The 22375-nt window shown below is 40.8% G+C and overlaps 1 protein-coding gene across 4 annotated transcripts in view; it reads left to right on the forward strand.

The window, feature by feature from the left end:
• FOXN3 (forkhead box N3) overlaps window positions 1-14192 on the forward strand; it is a 209491-nt gene extending 195299 nt beyond the window's left edge. For all 4 annotated transcript variants that reach the window (XM_053944509.1, XM_053944510.1, XM_053944511.1 and 1 more), the window contains one exon: window positions 6728-14192. In XM_053944509.1, coding sequence (XP_053800484.1) covers window positions 6728-7277 — 550 coding nt within the window. In that variant the 3' untranslated portion in view covers window positions 7278-14192. The remainder of the gene's footprint in view (window positions 1-6727) is intronic.
• The last annotated feature ends 8183 nt before the right edge of the window (window positions 14193-22375 follow it).

Consider the following 22375-nt stretch of genomic DNA (forward strand, 5'->3'; position numbering starts at 1 on the left):
AATAAAGAATTGCAGTTGAGGAGATCATCATTATTTTGTAGCACATTTGGCTTAAATTGCACAAATAGGCCTTTCATTCCAAACTAATCTACAAATGGAAAGGCATCCCACACTATTTTTACTTTGAAAATCATCCTCTGGTGTTAAATCTCCACAGCAGAGCATAATTGGATGTGTTTTGACAGAAGCTTTTTATTTACTTTATTCACACCACTTTTAGCTTGTTTACCATCTATATTTTCCATGTTATGGCTGACAAGTCTAAGACCCACCCAAAAACAGCAGGGAAAAATAACGCTTCAAAACTGCACAGCATGTAGCATGTCTCTAGCATGAGAGCCATCATATTTTGGGGATATTTTTGGCAGACCGTATCCCTATATAGTTCCCTGAGAGACTGTAAAAGCAAATGCAGTGACAGTCTGGATATGTAGAAAAGAAGATACTGACTGACAGAGGTATTCAGTGAAAGCAGGCAAAGCCAGTAGTTCCTTACATGCAGCAAGGAGTTGGTTGTGAAAGTGAGCTCTTGCTCTTCCTATCATCATCCATTGGAAAATATCTTTTAAATGTTTTCCTAGGAGGACTTCTGTGTTGCTTTGGTAGGGATGCTATCTGTTGAAGTGGCCAGTGCATATGACATTCATGTGTCTTGGCAAGGTGCACAAAGCTCTTACCATATATAATCATCTTCCACAGGAGTCAGGTATTACCTGTTACATCAACCCTTGGGAAGAGCACAAGCTTGGAAGTTGATGTAACATTTGAGATTACGTAACATCAATTTCACCATAATATTTGTAATTTTCTGCAGTTATCCATAGTGTGTGGGTGGTTTATGACTATGTCCAAGTCCTGCTGCTGTGCAGTAGAACTACTGAGCCTAAGCCTCTCATCTGCCTAATGTGGACAGATCCACTGAGGTGAGGTTGATGGAAATTCACCCCACAGAGAATCATACGAGCTGTTTAGCATAGGCCTTATAATTTGGTTCAGGTTATTTTACAGAAGATGTTTTATGAAATACCCTTGGTATTTTTTTTTTAACTTACTTTTATGCTACATATGCCTAGGTAATAGGTTAGACTACTTTGGTACTGTTTGTTAGAAATAACATGGGTTTTGAATTACTGCAGGTTAAAAATAAAAATTAATGGGAAATTAATGGGTTTTCCCCATTTTATCCAATTCTTCTTCACCAAACATTTGTAGTTTCTCTGTCCTGGTTTTGGCTGGGATGCAGTTAATTTTCTTCCTAGTAGCCAGTACAGAGCTGTGTGTTGGCTTTAGTATGAGAATAATGTTGGTAATATGCTAATGGTTTAGTTACTGAGCAGAACTTGTCCCACATCAAGGACTTTTCAGTTTCCCATGCTCCACCAGTGAGCAGGTGCACAAGAAGCTCAGAGGGAGCAGGGGCACGGCAGGTGACCTGAACTGGCCAAAGGGATATTCCATACCATAGAGCATAAACCGGGAGAGTTGGCAGGGAGGAGCGATCACTCCTGAGGGATGGATTGAGTTGGGAGCAGTTGTGTTGTGCATCCCTTATCTTTCTTGTGTTTTATTTCCCTTTTTGTTACCTCTCTCTTTTCATACTCTTCATCATCATTGTTGTTACTGGTTTTGTTGTTATTTACTTTATTTCAAAGTGTTCGTATCTCAACTCATGGTTACCTTTTTACAGTTCTCCTCCCAACCCCACCTGGAGCAGGGAAGAGCAAGCAGCTGCATGGGACATAGTTGCTGGCTGGGATTAAACACAGACACTCTCAAGGAATTTCACAATTACCTGTAAATTGCAAACAGGCTTCTTAAAGATCTTCCCTCAGTAAAAAAAAAAATATTTCTATTCAAGTTTCCAAGATAAAATTTTTCTTCTTCATAGGGAAAACAAGTGCACCTGCACTGGCAGAGATACAGCACTTCCTTGATTTTGAGGAATTTTAAAAAATCAACCAAAAAAAATGCCACAGTTCCTTATGCAGCTCCTGATCACTGGGGCATGACAAGAATGAGTTTTGTGCTTAACCTTATCTAAAGATGGAAAATGGTTATTTAGGATTATTTGCACTTCAAAATTATAGGGCAATTACTAGATTATTCCTTGGGCATAGCTTTTATAATTGTGACTTTATTTCTCATGCTGGCTTTATTTTTGCTTCTGTTTTCCTCCCTTGAAGCAGCCATTCAAGCAGTGATTAAATAAAACAAACATAAGAAGCATTTGCAGAGTAGATGCCAAAGCATAAGTAGAATTATTATCATTCGCTTACATTATCTGTGAATTACTATTTTTGCTTAGATAAAGGAATTGGTAGGTTTTTGCTTTCATAAATTCTTAATTGTATCTTTGTAGAGCTTACCACTGGTGTGATCAGCTTAGCAAGCCCCAATCCCTGTTGCATTGCATTCCCCTCCCCAGCTGCAACAGGCATGATGAGTTATCCTTGGGAGCCAGAGGAATCCTTTAGTAACTAAAGGACAGTAATGCTGACTGACTTGATTATTCTTTGCAAAATGCATGGGGCTCCATTTGGTTTAATTTCAGATCTGCTGCTGATACTGCTGGCAGTTCATGAAGTGTATTTACTGTGGTCCTTCGTATACAATTTTTCTCTGAAGTACCTTTGTAAGAGCTTCTGTCACTATTGTGAGCAACTCACTGTTGACTTATAACTCAGTAAAACCCTGACAGAATCTCATCATAGAGCAAGTGAGCACCACTTACTTTTCATATGCTTGCTCATTCTTCTGTCTGCTGTAGTGGTTTTAAGAAGCAGTTCAACTAGCTGAAGCTAAAAGTTCTGACTGTCCTGAATTTCCCTTTGAAATAAAAAAAGTGATTTTTTTTTTTTTTGAGAACCTGGAACGTGTCAAAATCTACAAACCCAGCTTACCTTTACTGTTTTCATTGTGTCTTTTAACTGTGTGTTTCCAGTTACATACAAAAACTGTCATCTATGGGTACACAGTATCTGTCATCCAGAAGGATCAGAGGTAGATTAAAGGTGATATTTAAACTCCACATAGGTTTTCTTTGTTCATCAAAGGAATATACCTGTCTCCAGTGTGAAATGCAGTAAGTTTTTTTCAGCAAAACCTTTGCCATTTTGCAAACAGAATGTGATTACCTATCTTTCTTTCAAGCTAGCAGAGAAATTTAAGGAAGATAGGCCTGCACTTGGTAAAATGAGAGACTCACTTTTGTTTCCTCCTGAGGAAGACCTCTCTGAAAGGCAGAGGCACTAACACTGTGCACAGGACATTATTTCCTCTAACTCGAGACCCAGCTGTTGTGAGTCTTGTCTGGCTTCTGATGACATTGGTAGTAGAATTCACATCCATTAACAATGGGAATGAAGTCAGACTTTCAGGAGTCCAAACTTACATCTGCACTGCTTGAGGACTGTGCCATTGTGGTACAACCAAATGGAAATATTCTAAAAAGAATCTGTGCACATTGCTTTAGGCTGAGATCCTTCAAGCAAATAAGATAGTCCATGTCAGTAGGATGAAAAGCCCTAGAGACTGTCCCATCGACTTTCTTGAAAGAGCAAGCCACTGCTTTAAATATGAAAATATGTCCGTTTCTGGAAATTTTGAAGTGAAGTTCTGAACAAAAAAGTAGGGAAACAAAGTGAGAGTTACAACCAAAACTGTGAGCAAAAAAAAATAGACGGAGCTAGCCAAAATCTGTGTCCTGAAACCCAGGGGAGTTCTGTCCACTGATGGTCTAGATTGAACTACATAAATCACAGATTCAGTTCATACTGAATATATGATTGTCTAAGAGCAGTGTAGAGCTTGAGAATGTCTCAGAAGTATGTGTGGAATATTAATTGTTTAGATATTAGTTCATTCAACTCTTACTAAGCTACTAATATCAGTTATAAGTAATTCATCTAATGTTTGAGCTATTGCATATTAAGATACAGATCAGGTTAATATACTTTCAGGGTACATGACTTTTGATGTTGTAAATATCCTAAAGCAGTCTGCCTGTGTAACTTTTTACTTTTCTCCAAATATCCTTTGCTAATGCTCTCCTTGACCTGCTTTCTCTTCCTTTTGTATTTCCTCAAGCAGAACTGGTTGGAAATCTTTCAAAATGTAAGTGAAACCCAAAGATTTTTCTGAGATGCAAATGCTGTCCATTTCCTGACCAGTTCCACTTTCTTCTGAAGTGTATTGGTATTTTCTTTTCTCGCCTTTCTTTTTTTTTTTTTTTTTTCCTTTTTTTTTCCTTTTTTTTTTTTTCCCACCTCTTTGTGAACTTCTGTTTTTCTTTACCAGCATCTCTGTTTGCAGACACTCACTGTGGGATGCTAACCTCATAGTACCCCCTGGGACATCTCTCTGTACTTCCTGGGCATTTCAATTTATTTTTATGCTGATTTGGAGGAATTGGGATCTGGAGTAAGTCCCATGGGCAGAGCTTTTGAATCCAAACTGTAGCCCCTTTATGTAAAGGCAACACTAGAGACTCATGAGCAGGGCAAATCAGGGATATTTCTTTGGCATGTGGTTACACTGCTCGATGGATCTGTGGCTTTACTTTTATTGACAGTCTCTTTGTACAAACTCACAGGAGTAGATCTAAATAGCATTAAAAAGGGTGTCTTGGTTTAGAAGAAGCCTTTTTCACTTGCAGTCAGTAGGAATCCCATTTGAGTTCCCACCTATTCTGTCCTGTATTTGTTTCCTTGGAGCAAGAATTGATTGCTATTTTTTAATGGAAAATTAGTAGTGTGTGATTTTGGTAAGCCACGTTGCTCTGACTTTTCGCTGCCTTGTAAAATCAAGTAAGTTTAATTTTATGCTAATTTATGATAATTTTTAACATCTTTAAATGTAAATTTACCCTAAAAATGAAGAATCTGTCACTTAAAATGCATCACATGCTTCCTTGTAATGGCTGATCTTAAGGAGTTGGTTATAAATTCACCTTATAACTAGTTTAGTATGGATGATTTCTTATTCTAAGCATTTGGCATCCTCTAATGACAACCCCTGCAGTTGCAAACCATCACAGAGTAAATGCAGCTGGCTTGCTGCACAATCATGAATGACATTGCACTTAGTTATTAATAATTGAAGGAGCTTTGTGTATTCCTTCTGGGTTCTGTATGGAATTTATGGATCATACATCTACTCAGAAATCTCGGCAGAAGTAATTTTGTTGAGCAAAAGAGGTTGGCAAGAGGCTTTCTTTGCTAATAAGTGTACCTTCTACTGTATACATTTCTTTGAAAGCACTGTAAATAACATTTGGAATGACTGATGAATTTGCTGCCTTCTAGCATTGTCCTGTCACTGGTTCATAAATGCAAGGGGGTTTCTTATCTCAGCGAGCTCTTGCAGACAAGGCCATGTAGATGAACAGGAACTGTGGAATTACATACCACTTCTTTTTCCCACCTTTCAACCTTTCCTTTCAGAAATGGGTAATACTCTGCTGTTTCTTGTGTAAGGAAACCATACATGAGGTCCATTGCCTGAAACCTAAAGTACTTTACCATTTTTTAAAGTAGAAGAACAGTAATACTCTGGATTTGCCACTGTGCCATTCTTCTTAAGAAACATCTATGTTCAGTGTGTGCATTTAAGAAAGGGGTTTAATCCAACACTGCCCCAAGTGTGCAAAAGCACTCCAGTGGTAATACAAAGATGGCAAGTTTAAATCAGTTTATCATGTGATGGTTTGAACAGCCTTGCTTTTCTGTTGTATTTTTTTAAACTGACAGAGAGGTTCAAGGCTGGTAAACTGGCAGGTGGCAGTGATGATGGCTTTATTCAATGACGAGCATCCTACTCTCCTCTTTTCCAGCAGGACTTAAGCATTGCACAGATTCAGTGCCTTCTTTAATAGTATTGTAAGCATCATATTCTGTTCCTTAAGGTCAGTGGCAATGCTCTAATACTTTTTGCTCCAGAAAAAAAAACTGTTAGTTTTCAAACATATCATGCTGCAGTAGTTCCTACTGCACAGGGTGTCATAAAACCAAAGGAGAAAATGACAACTTCTACAGCAAATCCAGATTTGTTTTTTCTACTGCTTGTTTTTGAACACGTTCTAATATTTTCTTGGCAGCTAATGGCATAAGATTGTATTGCTTTTATGGTTATTTATTAACCGATCAGAATCAGAACTGTGACTGGACCTGGTTGCTCCTTCTCTTGCAAAGAGTCCTAAGTAGAAGTTGTGCTATTTCCCAGGTGAACCATGGAATGCAAGTTGGAATTATAGTTGGAAAGTGTCTTTCAGAGGAGGCAAGGAATTGCCCCAGAAAGCTAGTGTCTCTTCCCCACATTTTTCGTAGTATCACTTTATATTGCAAAAGATGAGGGGGCTATTCATTCAACTTACCAGAGTTTATTTACCCAGTAGATAAAATAATGCTGGGGATTTTTCTTTTTAATTTTTGAAAGTGTAAACTATTAATTGAAATTTAAATCAATACTGTTTACACATCATTTATTTGTAACCATCTCCTACTTGTTCCTGCTTCTTGTGCTATTTTGTTGCATCTTTTGGCTTGTTTTGTATGTCAAGTCCAATCCACGAGCAATTAGGCTTTGAAACCAGCTTGCATGGACATTACTTTGATAGTCATTGTTTCAGATTGTAATTTCAATTTAACTGTCAGTTGGCTTCATCATCTTTTTCTTTGAAGCAGGATCACATCTCTGTGGCTTCTAAGACTGCTTGGATTTGTTTTTACAGGAATGGAATAACAAACTGCCGGATGCGGACAGAAAGCGAACAGTCCTGCGGCTCTCCAGTTGTTAGCGGTGACCCAAAGGAAGATCACAACTACAGCAGTGCCAAATCTTCCAACCACAGGAGCACATCACCTGCTAGTGACTCCGTTTCCTCTTCCTCTGCTGATGACCAGTATGAATTTGCAACTAAAGGTAGCCAAGACAGCAGTGAAGGAAGTGAAGTTAGCTTCCAGAGCCACGAGAGCCATAGCGAAACAGAAGAGGAGGACAAAAAGCAGAGTCGGAAGGAGACCAAGGATTCTTTAGCTGACAGTGGATATGCATCCCAGCACAAGAAAAGGCAACATTTAATGAAGGCGAAAAAAGTACCAAGTGACACACTGCCTCTTAAAAAGAGACGTACAGAAAAGCCCCCTGAGAGTGACGATGAGGAGATGAAAGAAGCAGCAGGATCACTCCTGCATTTAGCAGGAATTCGATCCTGTTTGAACAACATCACCAATCGGACGGCAAAGGGGCAGAAAGAGCAAAAGGAAACCACAAAAAATTAGAACAAATCAATGATTTGTTTGAACTTACAAAGTTTTGTTTCAGCACGTCAGGTGAATTCTAATGATTTGTGGCAATATCAGCAATTTTTTCCTTTTTTGTTTTTCTTCTATTTCTTTTTGTTTTGTTTCTTTGGGTTTTTTTGTTTGGGTTGTTTTTTTTTGTTTTTTTTTTTTTTTTGACCCTTAAGATTTTTATTTTTAAAGGAGATTGAAGCCATAGAACTCATACTGACACTCAGCTAATTTACAGAAGCTTTTCATTACCTGAAGACAAAAAGTTAACAAAAAAAGAATGCCAAAATCGCCATTGCTTTCTCCAGCTTGTCAAAAATGCATGGTTGAATACGCAGTGAAATCAACATTAATGTGATGGGAATAAAATTGGGCACTTGGAAATCCCTCTTATAGTAGAAGAGCTGTGCATAATTTAGTATTCATTCAGGCCTGGCCCTTAAGAATTTGTTTAATGGCCTTACAATTGGGTTAGAAGTGAATGTGAATAAAGAGATTTGTGGGAAAGAGGAGGCACGTACTTCTCAACCAAGAACTGTTTAGTGGCACTTGGAGATGTTGTGCCACACAAGTCTTCAGACAGCCACTGGTGGCAACTGTGCAAGCAGTAATGCACTTCTAGTGTGTCACATATTCTATGTGGCTCATAATGAGAAGACTGATAACTCTAAGTTTGTTTAAACTATGTATGCAATGGGTTTCAGTGAAATAATGAAATGGGAGAGGTGTGACTGTTAGTAGCATCGTTAACCATTGAATTCTGTCTTCTATATTAAATTGAAAGAATGTTCAAAAAGCCATAAGCCTGAAGATTGGCACTGCGTGCAAAAAATAATAGTAATAGGGAAAAACAAACTATGTCTTCTAAACTGCCTGAGTGAAAAGTAATCAAGTCTAAGAAATTACAGTAGATACAATGTACATCAGAATCTTTTTCTGTGGATCACATCCTTGATCTAACAGGGGAAACAAAGCTACAAAACCTGCCATTAGTAGTATTCTGTATTTAAAAATAGAAGGAAAGCATATTGGTAAACAGTAAAATTCAGAAGTTCAACAAAAAAGCTCCTACGCTGCCCTCAGAAATGAGTGTGCAGTGACCATCAGTCAGGATTCATCTGTGCAAAAATGACAACAAATTTCCAGATTCAACCAGCATAGCCAGCAGAAGAAATTTGATCCACATTGCATGGATTCTTTAGGGAAAGGGGGAAAACAAAAAGCAAACAATTTTTTTTATTCAAAGATGACAAAGTTCTTGTAAGGTAAATAATGTATTTAGCATGAAGCATGAATTATTTTCATATAAATATAGAAAATAGAGAAAAAGGCTATGCCTCTAATTTTTAAGCCCTTAGGCTTAGAGTTTGTTTTTTGGGGTTTTTATTTTTTTTGTTTGTTTTGTTTTTTGTTTTGGTTCTTTTTTGTTGTCGTTGGGGTTTTTTTGAAGCAGGTGTTTAAGGTTTAACCTTCTTCAGGGACAAACACTGACTGTTGGGGAACTTACTCTGCAATATTAAAAAATAAAATCTTCATGCTCTGGTAGGGCTTGGATGGTTGAATTATACTGCCTTGTCTGCACATTCAGCCCCCTCTCCCTACTTCTGTTACAAAAAAGAAAAAAAAAAAGTAAAAGTGTGTCTTTTCTTCGTCTGTACATGTGTAACATGACGCAATAATCTGAGGGCAAATTTAGTAGTGAGTGTGTATGACAGAATCAAGAAAATAATGGGAGGTTAATTGAGGAAAACTCTCTGATTTGATTCAGGAATAAGTAGACAAGAAAATAGCTTTGCTAATTTGCCATGAAAAACTGAAGTTAGTTAAGAGCCTTATGGAGGTGTCCGGATAAAAACCAGTGTTACAGAGATTGTGATTTAGGTACAGTGCTACTCTCCTGGTAAGGATGACTGTGAGACTGAAAATCACTACAGCAGAGAGAAGCTGTGAAATAGACAAGAGTCTCTCTCACCTGGATTCTTGCATTTGGCATGAAAAATTCTACACATAGAATATCCTAGAGGCAAAAAGAAAATCCCAGAAACCAACCACTTAGAGAACAAAATGGTTGGTTTCTTAAAGAGTATAGGTTTAGATTTATCAGTAACAGCTGTTTCAGGCAGCAGTTTCACCAAGATGGATCTAGTTTATGAAGAGTGAGTTAGAGACGGGTTTGACTTCCTCCTCAGTGCAGTGACCTTGTAAAAAAGTTGTATTTGGAGTTGCCTGTGGTGTGTGGTCAGTTAGGAAGTGGAAGGACTGAAAGACAGTCTGGACTTGGTTCTGTGCCCCACAAGCATTTTGTGAAGAACAGTACAGCACAGCAAAAGCGTGCCTCTCCTCCCATCTCAGCCAGCATGTCCTGGGTTCCAGGAGCAGCTTGATAGCCGCCAGAGCTCAGCACAACTGCCATCTTAGGAGATAAGGAAGGAGAGAGCCACGGATAGTGCGAGAAACAGCCTTGTTCCTCTCAGTTTGCAGGGGCCGATGCACGCAGGGTTGATTCCCAGCATTAGTTAAGGCAGGAGTACATAGAGACTAACTTCTGTTGGCTGCCTGCAGCCCTTTAGATAACGTTGGGGAAAACAGGAAGGACCAATCCCTTGGCCAGGTAGCACAGAGATGAATGAGCCATAACATTTCCCTTGTCTCATCAGACTGGGATAATCCACTTCTTCCCAGGCCCATGCTCTCTACAGCCAAAGCCTGTAGGCAGTGAAGCACACAATCCTGTACAAGAGAACTTGGTCTTCATCTTTTACAGGCTTTTGGGAGAGTCATTTGAAATAGAAGATACTACAGTATCACTTTGCCACCACCTTTGCTCATTAATGCATAGTTGTATCAGCTTGGGAGTGGCTTCATATTTACCAAAAACAGCACTAGTGGCAGAAAATACAAACCATGGCTCAGCTATCTCTGTCCTCCAGGGAAAGCAGCGTTTGTGTGCCAGTGGCCAGATTCTGTCCACAACACTAATTCCAGAGCAACTTCTCTGATTACAGTGTGTCAGTGCAGATGAGATCAGTATCTGCTGAAAAACAAATGCCATTCATTAATGTGGACTCTTGGTGGCTAAATATATAATTACCACTAGTATTACTCATCTTAGAAAACAGTCATTTTGCATAAATACCTAATTAGGCAGGTTAACTTTATACAGATATATATATATAGATATATATAACACCTATCTAAGACTTCAACAAGTTCTCTATATACTTCCTGGTAAACCTAAAATGTTGGCAAGCATCTATTTTCATATTAAAATTTGTTTCTCCTAGTCTGATCTGCTAGGACGGTATTCTTTGGTAGGATTTTATGAATTTGTGTTCAGGAAACAGCAGTTTGGGCTGCCATCAATGGATTATTTCTGGTGTTTAAAAACAACTTGTCCTTATTGATGCTTACTCTGACTGTTGATGAGAAGTACATAGTTTGGATTGTATAAAGTATTTAGGAGTCACCTTTTAAACCATATTTGTGCCTGGCTGACAATGGCAACTTTGTCAGAACTGGTTCTACTCCATCAGAGAAGTTCTCCTTTTTTTGTGTAAGAACTGAAATTGATTTGTTTTCCAAGAAATACGATGTCAGCTTTTAATCGAGTTGTCTTTACTTCAACTGAATGATGTCAAAACGGACTGGTAATTGCACTGTATTACAAACTCTCACTTGCCAGATAGGAGGTGGTGTGGTTTTGCTTGTTTGCTTTCCTTCTAAGCCATTTTGGGGTGAGAAGTTGTCAAATCTCTAACTTCCCCTTCTTCTCACTCTAAGTATTGCCAAATTAGCATTTCTCCAAGACAGGTGGGGGCGAGGTCAGCAAGTGTTCAGTGGTGAGTTTCACATGGGCATGAATTGTAAGGGTTGCTGGACTTCATGGCGAGTTCCTTTGGAATATGCCTTTTGCAGCAAGAAGCTCTTGCAGGCCAGAGCTAATGCCATAAGCAGATTTCACCAGCATCTCCAGGGAGGTGAAATCTGCTGATCGTGCTTGCATTCTGCAAGCAGTTGGATGTCCTACTGCATTTTGGTGCAGATTCTGCTTGCATTTAAAATGCAAGCACAGGTCTTGAACAGCTTAAATGTATCACCCCATAGCTGTTTCTGAAAGCAGTCTGCTTCTGATCTTCTCCTGGCAAAACTGGCAGTAGTTCTACAAAGATCACAGGGCTTTACAGCTGAAAAGCCAAATTGGGAGTGAGGAGGTGTGCCCTGTAGGACTAGAGAACTGTCCTGACACTGGTCTCGTCTCTTCTCTCCAGCAATTGAGTTGAGGTTCATCTTCTGGTTCCTCTCCTACTTTAATGGGAGAAGGGAATCCCAAAGGAGATGCATTGGCTTCCAGTGTTCAGCTGAATTACTGTCTACTTGTGGAAAAGATACAGAAAAAAGCTGGAGGCTGCATTCTTCACTGGAGTGAGGTAGAGATACATTGACATACTTTAGCAGAGAATGAAATCCCTAAATTGTACATCAAATGGCACCATGGATAAAATTACCAAAACAACACTTTGTCCTGGTTTCTTAGTAGTAGTAATTTATTTTCACTGCGATTCTGGTTCCCATCCCAGTCCATCTAAAGATATAGATCATAGAATCATAAAATATGTTGAGTTGGAAGGGACCCATCTGACTCTTGGCCCTGCACAGGACACACCAAGACTCACACTGTGGGTCTGAGAGTGCACAATCTGAGGTTTTCTAGAACTTGAAGGTGTCTGGTCTCCTTTGCAGTTAGTGGAGCTATAGACACCCAAGTGCTCCTGGAAGCCTTTACCATTTCACTATTATTATTATTATTATTGTTATTACAATTTTTGCTTTAATCCGACCCTAGGCATTTTTGAAAACATTACTCTCCTGTGCTCCGGGATCAGAATAAAACTACTGAGAAACTGCATTTCCAATGCAATTTACTTCACTTCCTGGAGAATGCAAACCCAGCTCCTTCAGGCACATCACTACTGCCTGAATAGATCATTGGCATATTTTATAGGAAATACTTTGAAACATTTTCTTAACTTTGCCACCAAAAGAGCATTTGAACCATACATCCTCCTGATTGTAACTGAGTATCAGTGTTGACTGTCTGACCAGTTAAGTTTTAGTAGTGTTCTTCACAGCCCTCCAGTAATATATCAAACACTGTTATGCACATAATGCAGCACTGTGATCTAATTTAAATAATACTTTTTTATTATTTATACTACTCTATGTAATATACATCAACACTTTGCTATATAACCTAAGTGATAACCCTCTTCTTAGTTACCTGCCAAACTCTGAATTTCTGTTTGATTTATATTGCAATTAGCACAGTTACCAAGTTGTAATGATGTCTCTTTTCCTTTGAAATGGGATGTGTAAGTCAAACTATACATTTTGTGTGTTTCTGTTTTGAGATGAAGTTTATAAAGATTTACACACAACATTCAGTGTTTTGTATAAATCTGCATACATTTGTAAATTCATCTGTTAATTCCCTTTTATTTAGAAAGTATTAATTGATGGTTTATTAGGGATTTTTATTTTTGCATTTTTATTTTTAGTACTGGTTATTCTTGAATTAAGCAGAGACTTGTCAGCTGGGTTGCTTTATCTTTGATCATGTACATGACCTTATAATTCTTCCACAGTTCAGCAAACAAGTACTAGCTTCACTGACCAAAAAAAAAAAAAAAAAAAAAAAAAAAAAAAGTCTCAACCTAATGTGTCTATGGTGCTGTGTTTTGCTGGTATACATTTAAAACCAGAAATTATTTAAAGGTCACTTTCAAGTTGTTCTAATAAGCAGCCTTTCCTGGTTTGGGGAGTTTGGGTTTTGTTTTAGCATTGAAAACAAGGTGTATTTATCTGAAGCTATATAATGGTTTTTCTACTGTATCACATTTCCTTTTGCAAAGAGGGGAATATCCTGATGTAACATCCTTTCACAATCAGTGGAAGGGGGTTTTGTTTCACTTTTTTATTTTCAGTGGATTTCGTGAGGCTTTGGATCAGGCCAGCAGTTACAGGAGCTCATCATCTGAGGGTTTAAGGGATAAATCACAACTTGTGCTGGCCTTTAGTGCTAGAAGGGATTTTACCGAATACTAAAACTACATGCCGGACTCTGGAATGGCTGACAATCTAAAATGGGAATCTTTTTCATTTGTTTACTCTGGCCTGAAATCCCAAGACCTTCTTTTTTTGTTTGGATGACATTGAACTTGAGTACATTTTTAAGTTACTAGAGCATTGTACATTTCCTGAGTATGTGTGTGAAACAACAATTGAAAGTCATACCTGTATCTGATAACCAGTTCCATGCCTGCATCATTCACACTCACTACTTAAAACTGCCATGATGTAAAATGTTGGGGGGAATGATTTGTGTGTGTATGAAAAGCATTATGAACTTGTACGTTTTTTTATACTCTGATCTGTAATTTCTGAAGTATTTTGTTTTACAGAAAAAGTGATAAAGCAATCAAAAGACCAAGAGATTTAGTATCAATGCTTAAGGGTCACAGGACCTTAACTGGCCAATAAGTTAATTTAGTACAGTGATAAGCCAATTTTTTTTCCTGTACTTGGCGTCTGAAACTGCCAATTTCATCAATATTAAAATATGAACTGTGACGGGGAATGAACAGTGATGTTAAGTTGTATTTGTGTTTACCTAAATGAGCAGTCCGAAGGCAAGTGCAATCAGCTGATCTTTAGGAAATATGAAATTGTTGATTTAGAGGCATACTTGCATTTTACATTTTCTTGATGTGTAATCATATTGCCAAAGACAAACTATTTCATCAATTATTATTGTAAATAACACTTTCCCAAAACCTACCATAAAGTTTCTGTGATGTATTGTCTTCCAGTTGCAATAAAAATTACTGAGTTGCATCAATTGAACAATTGTATTTGTGTGAATATTAGTTTCAGAATATGTTCACATATTAAGACAGAACAACAGTGATTGTTTTGTTTGGGATTTTTTTAACAAATTAATTCTTTTATTATTAAGTAGTTCTGGGCCTTGTGGGATGTTACCTGGATCTTCATTCATGTTAATTTGCTGTCATGTGCAAATGGCTAGACATACTGAACTGATGTTAAGATCTGATCTTCCTTTTTCATCAGTTTTGCAGCCCAGAAACAAAGCTTATTTCATTGGGAATTGGTTTTTGTTTTGGTTTTTGGTTTTGTGGGTTTTTTGTGGTTTTTTGGGTGGTTTTGTTTTGGTTTGGTTTTTTTGTTGTTCATTTGGTTTTTTTGTTGGTTTTTTTTCCCCTTAGTTAGCATCAATCAGAAGACATCCAGTAATAAAATGTCTAATGGCATATATATAACATCCTGATAAATATACCTTTGTAATCTGTGCATTAATCCTCCCACCTAAGTCTATAGTTGAAGAAAACAATGCAAAAGGATTCTCTTCAGAGAATAAATAATGAGTAAAAAAATTGTAATGGTCTCACAGCTTTCTCCAATTAAAATTAAACTGAATAGTACAATCTTATAAGTCACAGCATTCCTCAGACCCTGTGTTTTTGAAACTGTTCTGTTAACAGCCCTAAATATCTATAAGTTAACTTTGAAAAAGACTGAGAAGAAAGAAAGCCCCTCAGTTCTTCCATCACACTTTCTCACAGCTGGTTTGAAGCGCTGCTGAAGCAGAGAGGGTGGTTTCTCAGCCATGTAATGAGAATGTATGGCTGCTGAAGCTGGAACTCAGCTGACCTAAGAGTGTCCCCCTCTCTTCTCTTGCTGCCATCCAGAGTGGTTGGTATGGGAGACTACTGCACTAGGCTTCTGAGGGACAAGATGGATGTGAACATCCCAGGAGAAAGTGGAGCAGAAGAAGCAAATGTCTGAGATACAAAAGAGCATAAAAGTGCCCAAGCTCAGTGTCTGTCCAGGCAATTACTATTTCCATGCATTGCCTGGCAAAGTTTGTAAACAATTTTTGGTGCCCACTGCTGCTGCAACTGAACAAGGAGAACTTGGCCAAGGAGGAAGACTAGATGAGAGTTGACTGATGAAAAGGTAAAACCTCTTAACTGTGCTTTGAACCATTTCCTCTAAGGGATCCCCCCTCCCATCTGCTGCCAGGTAGGCAAGGATCACGTAGCAGTCAGTGATGGATCTGTAGTGATGTGTGTAGAGGAGCAAAGAGACCGGCAGACTCCACAGAACAAGTTTTAGCTTTGTGTACAAGCCAGCAATCTTGCCAAGAGCCTGGTTGTGGACTTGTTTCAGCACAGGGCATTGCAAGAAGGTCTTAAGCCATTTAGCTCAGGCATGCTGTAAGAGATGTGCTGAATGCCAGCTGTGCTACCAGCTTCCCATGCAACTGCAATTTAAACAATGAAACACTATATGAACACCTGTCCTACCTCCTCTCCAGATTCAACACCCTTATTTGCACCATCTATTGTGCTCGATTTGTCAAAATGCCTCTGGCAAGCCCTTGGGCAGCATGGGCAGGCAAGGTGATTTATATAGCAGATCTTCCTGCTGCTCTTTCTTCAGGGTTCTCTCTGCTCCAGCATGCGCTGCCTGCAGCCACTCCAGGAGTTCCTGCCCTGGTGTGGGTTCCTCAGGATCCCTTCTGATCTCAAGTGGGTCTCCAGCAGATCTCCAGTGGGTCTCTGTGTGCTGGTTCCTTTGTAAAACACATCCAAGGAGGAGCACTCCCCACCCCTCTGACTGCCTGCAGCAGTGGCACCCAGTGACTTGGTCTTTCCATTTTGCTGACCTCAGCCTCCATGGGCTAAAACCAGCTGTGACCCACTCCTGGCCAGCTGCCACATGGGTGACGCTGCCACCCCTGTGCTGCAAGCTCATCTCCCCTGGCCACTGCAGCACCTCGGTCCCGCAGCAGCTCAGCCATGGTGGTGTTCAGTCCGCTCAGGGCCTGCCCTGGCCCTGAGGAACACAGAGGGGCAGGTGCCATGGCAGTGCTCTGGGAGAGCCCTCGGAGGCTGCATGGGCAGAAGAAGAACCCCCATGGCTAAGGTGCCCACCCTTGGTATGGGCACCCAGCTGCCTCTGTCCTGCCAGCCCGTACACGTCTTCCCTAGGCACAATGGGATGGCAGGGCTCCTGCCCCTCCTCACCTATAAAGGGGTTGTGTAAGTGTGTGATGTGAGCCACATGAGGCCTTTGAGACACACGAAGCACATCAGCGTTTACACTGCAAATTTTGGCTACAGAAGTCCCAACAGCCCAGGCAGCACAGGCCGGGCACAGCTCACACCAGCGGGACTTTGGGCGTAAGGCCTGGCCCCCCCCAGAGCCCCCAGGGCCACCAAGGGACACGGCAGTCGGAGCTCAGGGCACTGGAGGGAAAACACGGCCCCAGGCTCACCCGCCTTGCTTGCAAGGGCAGTACTCGATGGGTGTGTCACACAAAATGGTTACGCACAAATGACCTCCGTGCTAAATTCCTGTCTTCACACAACAGCATCTGGTACTACAGACTCCCTGCGAAGGGTGGCACTGGACCCTGCTTTGGCTTAATGCACACTGGCTGGGGAAGTTGCCTAGAAAGAAAGAAGAGAATGTAAATAACAGCAAAAGGCTTCTTCTGGGTGCTCCAGATCTTGTGTTATGCCAGGAAATGAAGTAACAATTGATTCAGTGATGTCTGCTCCTTATAGAAATATTATAAAGGAATAAATCTTCAACTTTAACACAGTGCAATACTTTGAGTGGACACATTCAATCCATGTAAGATAATTAAAGGGATTTTTAAACTTCATCATAAAGTACAGATGATTAACAATGGTGAGAAACTTCACAGAAAACACTCTACAGCAAACAACTGTCAGACTTAATAACAAGCATACACTCTGCTTTTCATCATATACTGTTTGACATAATTTTTATTGGCTATAAATCTGCAGGGTTTGTTTATATTTCTATTTGCATTAGGATTGGTTGCCACTTTATATTTGATCAGCAGAGCTGCTATTCATTGTGGTGTAAGGAATCAAATAATGATTGTGTATATACAGCAATCTGAGCATTACCGTGCAGGAGACTGTAAACAAAATTTTTAAATCTCTGCTTATCATCATAAGCAATGTTCTCTCCAGGTCTTTAATGACAATCAGTTTCTAGAGGCTTTTCCCAAATAACTGTCATTGAAAACAACAACATATTTTTTGGTAGCTTGATCCTGAAATGCAGCATCTTCCTGCTGCTGAGATACAACGTCTCCTTATCTGTCTGTTTTCAATCTGTTAGACAATACACAAAGGTAGTGCCCACATTTTACTTTTCCTGCTTTTTTTAATGAGTGGTAGTACATCAGCAAATAGGAGGAAAACATTCCTGGTAGGTGCACCATAGGTGGCAAAAGCCGTGCCTCAGGGACACCCTGCAAAATGGCCATGTATTGTGGGATGATGCAGCAGATCCCTCTCGAGCTGACATTTCTGTATGTACAAACCCAGCCGTGAAAAATAAATGCCTTATTGGCAAAATACGATAGGAAAAGTAGGATGAGTTAGAATGACAATGAAAATATTGATGACATGGCTCCTTTGCCCTTAATTAGGGCAGGCAGAGAACCTTTTAAAATACTACAGTCTCTTCTCATTCCTTTGCAGCTTTGTTTTTTCATCTCTAAAACACGGATCAGTCTGTGATGCAGGGACCTGCTTTTAATCATCTTCTTACATAATCTCTGCAATCATAGTAAAGTGCAGTGCTGTTCAGTGATTTTAAAAATAGCTTTATTCAGCTATCAGCATACTAATTAATACAATTGCATATTCCAACCTGGTTCATTCACCATCTCAGTCACAGAAGCTATGCTACCTGGGGTGTAATCAAATACAGCTGGCTTTGCCTGTTACACCCCTGTAAGAAGCAGATCATCCATCAGGAGGAGAGGCACAACTCCTGCTCCTTGTGGCCAGTGCCTGCTGTCTGCTCCTGGCACAGCAGTAAGGAGCCATGCTGCAGTGAGATCTAATGGGTGATCCACCATGCCAAAACAAATGGATTTGGGGAATATTGCCTACACGGCTGCAAACAGCATTCAGTCAGCCATTTTGGGCTTTGCAAGCAGAGTAGGGGGACAGGGAAAAAAAAAGGCAAAGGAAAGCAAAGCTCCTGCAGGAAAGGAAAGCTCCTTCTCTCTGCTGAGAAGGAAGAGATGACAGCACAGGAGGCTCCCGGCACTACCTGAGGCATAAAGGAGTTGTACATAGGGAAAGGGCTGGGGAGAATCCCTCCCTGTGAGAAGCAAGTGCTCAGTATCTGATATAGGAAGCCAGTGTGGTTTTGTCTCTTTTAACACTTTTTCCTTTATGAAGGGCTTCTCTCTCAGCACCTTTTAAAGTGTTTTGCCCACTCCAGAGCATTGTGGCTGCCTGTTCTGTGCCACAGCTCCTGCTGTCCCAGCACTGTGTCTGCTCCTCACCATGTGTCCAGCTGCCCTGTGTGATTTCTGCACCCAGGTGCCAAGCTGAAATTACACTAAAAAAACTGCCTGGAGGGCTTTGCTGAATCTCAGGCTAAAGGCAGTGGGATGGATGGAGTACTTGAATGGTTTGGGAGAGAATTATCAATGAGTTCCCAGGTACCATATTAGGATACACCTCTCCTGCTGAAAAGTCATGTCTCCATCCTCCTTTCTTCTTCCTCACTATCCTGCTTTGCTTTGTTTTGGGCAATCCTAGGTGTTGGCAGACTGGCTGCCCACAACACAAAATCTAGGTACTAAGGGCCTTTCACCATTTTTATTATCTCTGTTTCAAAAACAGCTATTTGCAAATCCATGACTTGACCCAGCAGCATCTGACCTCTGAAACAGCTCTCACCTTGCACAGGCACTGTGTTTGCTTTAGTAAACTGGAGAGTAAACAAATGGGAGGTCGGGAGGGCTGCTGAGATCTGGTGAACTACAAGCCTAATTGTTTGGACATTTCGTACTCCCACACTGACAGGAGCTGTTTGCTTGCCCTGCTGCTTTACCACTCCCTTCCAACGGGGCTGCACTAAAATTAACAGTCTGTGACAATGTATCTTACTGCAAGCAAATCAGTCACCACTGCACTGGCAATATCATCTCCACCACAGGGCTGTTCCCAGTGGCCAGAGGGGCGTGTGGGGACCCTGCTCTGTAGGACAAGTCACTGCTGAGTCTCATGGCTGGGCATGGCCAGGAAGCCATGGGCAGCCAGGTGCTGTAGCCTCTGTCGGTGGCCTGTGTGAGGGCTAAGTACCAGTGGCCACAAAAAAAGAATTAATATTTTCAAAAGCTGTGATATTATTAATTTTTTTTAAAACAATTCATCTTGAAACAACTAAGTAATAACTTGTGCCTGGCTGTGTTTGCAAGGTAGAATTATAATAATATCTTGTTCAGGGTTCAGGGACAGAAGAAAAGATTATTTGGCAGACAAAGGCAGACAGAGCTTGTATCCTTTCAAGTGCCTCCAGTTGTTTATTCATGCAGACTGTGAATGCCACTAAAATACATGAGAGCTCGCTATGAGAACTGTTTGATGAGTATAAAAATAAAAATATATTTCATTTTAGACAGAAGACATGTTACTTTAACATAGAGATTTTGAGACAAAATGAGAAAGCTTGAAAGTGCCTTGAAGGGTGGGTTGCCAGAAGGATTAGCCCCTCAAAAGTTTTGCTCACTGGGCCACAGCCAGGGTTTGCCAGCGAAGACTTAGCCCACTCCTAATGTTGAGGTTAGGGAGAAAAAGCCTCAGCACAACTCAGGCTGCCAAAGGGAAGGGGTTTATCACCATGACAGAAACTCTTCTTGCAATCAAGCACCAGAATTCTGGGGCAAAGGCTCAATCCACACCTGCACAGGGAGTTAAACAGAGCTGAAACTGCAGCATGAGCAGGGATGCAAAGGGGCTGCCAAGGGACAGGATAATAAGCTGAGAGGGTCTTGCACTGACAACTTTTTCGTCTGGGCCAGAATGTTTTGTTTGCATCTCCTTACCAGTGAATCTTATCAGATTGCTGTGTTATATCTGCTCAGTCTGCTGCTGATGTATGAACTCATGAAAAAGACCCCATTCCCAACCCCTAAATTATCCAAGATATCTCACTTCCCATCTGTCTTTCAATTTGAACTTTCAAACTGCAAATTTTTGTCTCGCTCTCTGGCTGTGATAAAAGAAAATACTGTGTGGATTTATTGTAAAAAAATAATTTATTTAAAAAATACTCAATTCATCTGGCTGAGTTTTAGTCACCTCTGGCAATAAAGGCTTGTGTTTTCTCTTGCACTGGAACTCTGTAACCCAGAGTCTGGATGTGGAAGTTAGTTACACGTCAGAGGAGTGTGGGCAGATGGTGCAACTGATGAGGAAAACCTTCAGCCTGTCAGAGCTAATGCCACTCAAGCTGTGGGGAGAACAAGAGACTGCTTGGTGGGACCCCTGCTGCAGGTACCCAAGGTGGTTGGTGCCAAATGAGCTACCCAGGGGACACGTCAGCACATCCCAGCTGTGCAGGGGTGGATACTTCAGGGCAAAATCCTTTTCAAACATAAAAGTCTCCTGGCATACTCATTTCATTCTCTTTGTAGCTTTTCTGGCACATGTTTATTTCCATGACATGGACAAACACCAGCTCCAAACTGAGGTTCTTGCTGAAATAAAAATGCAAATGTTTTTCTTGCACAATCAGACTAAGGCACCTTAATGGGCCTGACCAGCCTCATCTGGGGTCTCCATCTACACCTGCCTGTGGACTCAGGAGCCCCATTTCAGCTGAGCCCTGGGCTGTCAGTCTGTGTCTGAGTGATGCTACAGAAGTATCAGTCTCTAGCTCAGGCAGAGCTGTGCCTGTGCCAAGGATCCTGTTGATCCAGACCCTGAGCAGCAGACTGACTTCCCAGCTTGACCACAGACCTGCCTTGTCACTGGGGACCTGCCCAGCAATCACTGTGCTGTATCCAGCCCTGGTTACCTCACTGAACTTGACTCTGATCCACTGATTGACTTCCCAGCAAGATTTTGGAACTGCCTTATAAGCACAGTGTTGCCTGATAAGATCTGAATTCTGGGCAGAATGTAGCTACTCTCTGCAGGTTTGCCTTGCTCACCTCGCTCAGGTACTGTGGGGCTGGGCCCTGGCTGGAGAGCTCCCTGACTCTTGGGGAGCAGCTTGGCTTCAATGGCACGGAGTTGGGGCCAGGCTCCTTAGGGAGCTCCAGGACTCGGGCATTGCAGATGGGGCACGCTGTGCTGTGAAGGTGGCACACGATTTGCTTGTCTGATCTGTTCTGTAGGCTGGAAAATGTAACTAATTCATTTAAATTGCTTCGGACAAAAACTTGCTTAAATGTCCAGTCAAGTCCAATTAGAAATCTAAATGGATTGTGTTTTCCATTGGGATACAAACAACAGCCTGTTCCCATTCCCTCCCCAGAGCTGGTCTGGAAGCCATGGTTTGGCACCCTGTAGCCCTGGAGGTGTAAATAACTTGGGAGGTGAAGCAAGAAGAGCAGAACTGAACCTGTGCTCTTCCACATTACCTGTTTTACCTGTTGCATGTTCATATTCTTAGGTGAGAAAAAAAAAAAAATGAGCTGATTGTATTTTTGGCTTTTGTCAACTATGACCTACTGGTCAGGCTTAAGTTTTCCTAATTTTAGTACAAATAATTGTCATTTTGTCAGTATTGGCCCACAGATACAATGCTGGTAATCTTGCCAGAAATTATGCCGTCCAGGTAACCAGACTAATGGTTCTGGTGCCCACTGGAGATTGCAGGACAAATTAAAGTGGCCAAAGAGCAGGGCTGTCCCTTTAATAATGCATGGCTGCAGGTATGTCTATTTACATTTGGTCATTCTTTACAATTTTAAACTAATAGAAGATTCAGTTACTTCTTTCCCAAGCCTGTAATTTTCTTGTCAGTTCCCTGCTCCCCTTTTCTTTATACAGGCTATTCTGTACCACGGCTGTAAATAATCTTCACAGGCACTCACAAACACAGGGCAGTGATTTTGCCCTTCTCCCCCCATGTACGTTTTCTCATTGTGTTTTAATGAAGCATCTTCTGGGTGGGGTACTGCAGATCCCATTAAATATGCTTCTGTATCAACA

The sequence above is a fragment of the Vidua chalybeata genome, chromosome 6, assembly GCF_026979565.1.
Source record: "Vidua chalybeata isolate OUT-0048 chromosome 6, bVidCha1 merged haplotype, whole genome shotgun sequence".
Classification (NCBI taxonomy): Eukaryota; Metazoa; Chordata; class Aves; order Passeriformes; family Viduidae; genus Vidua; species Vidua chalybeata.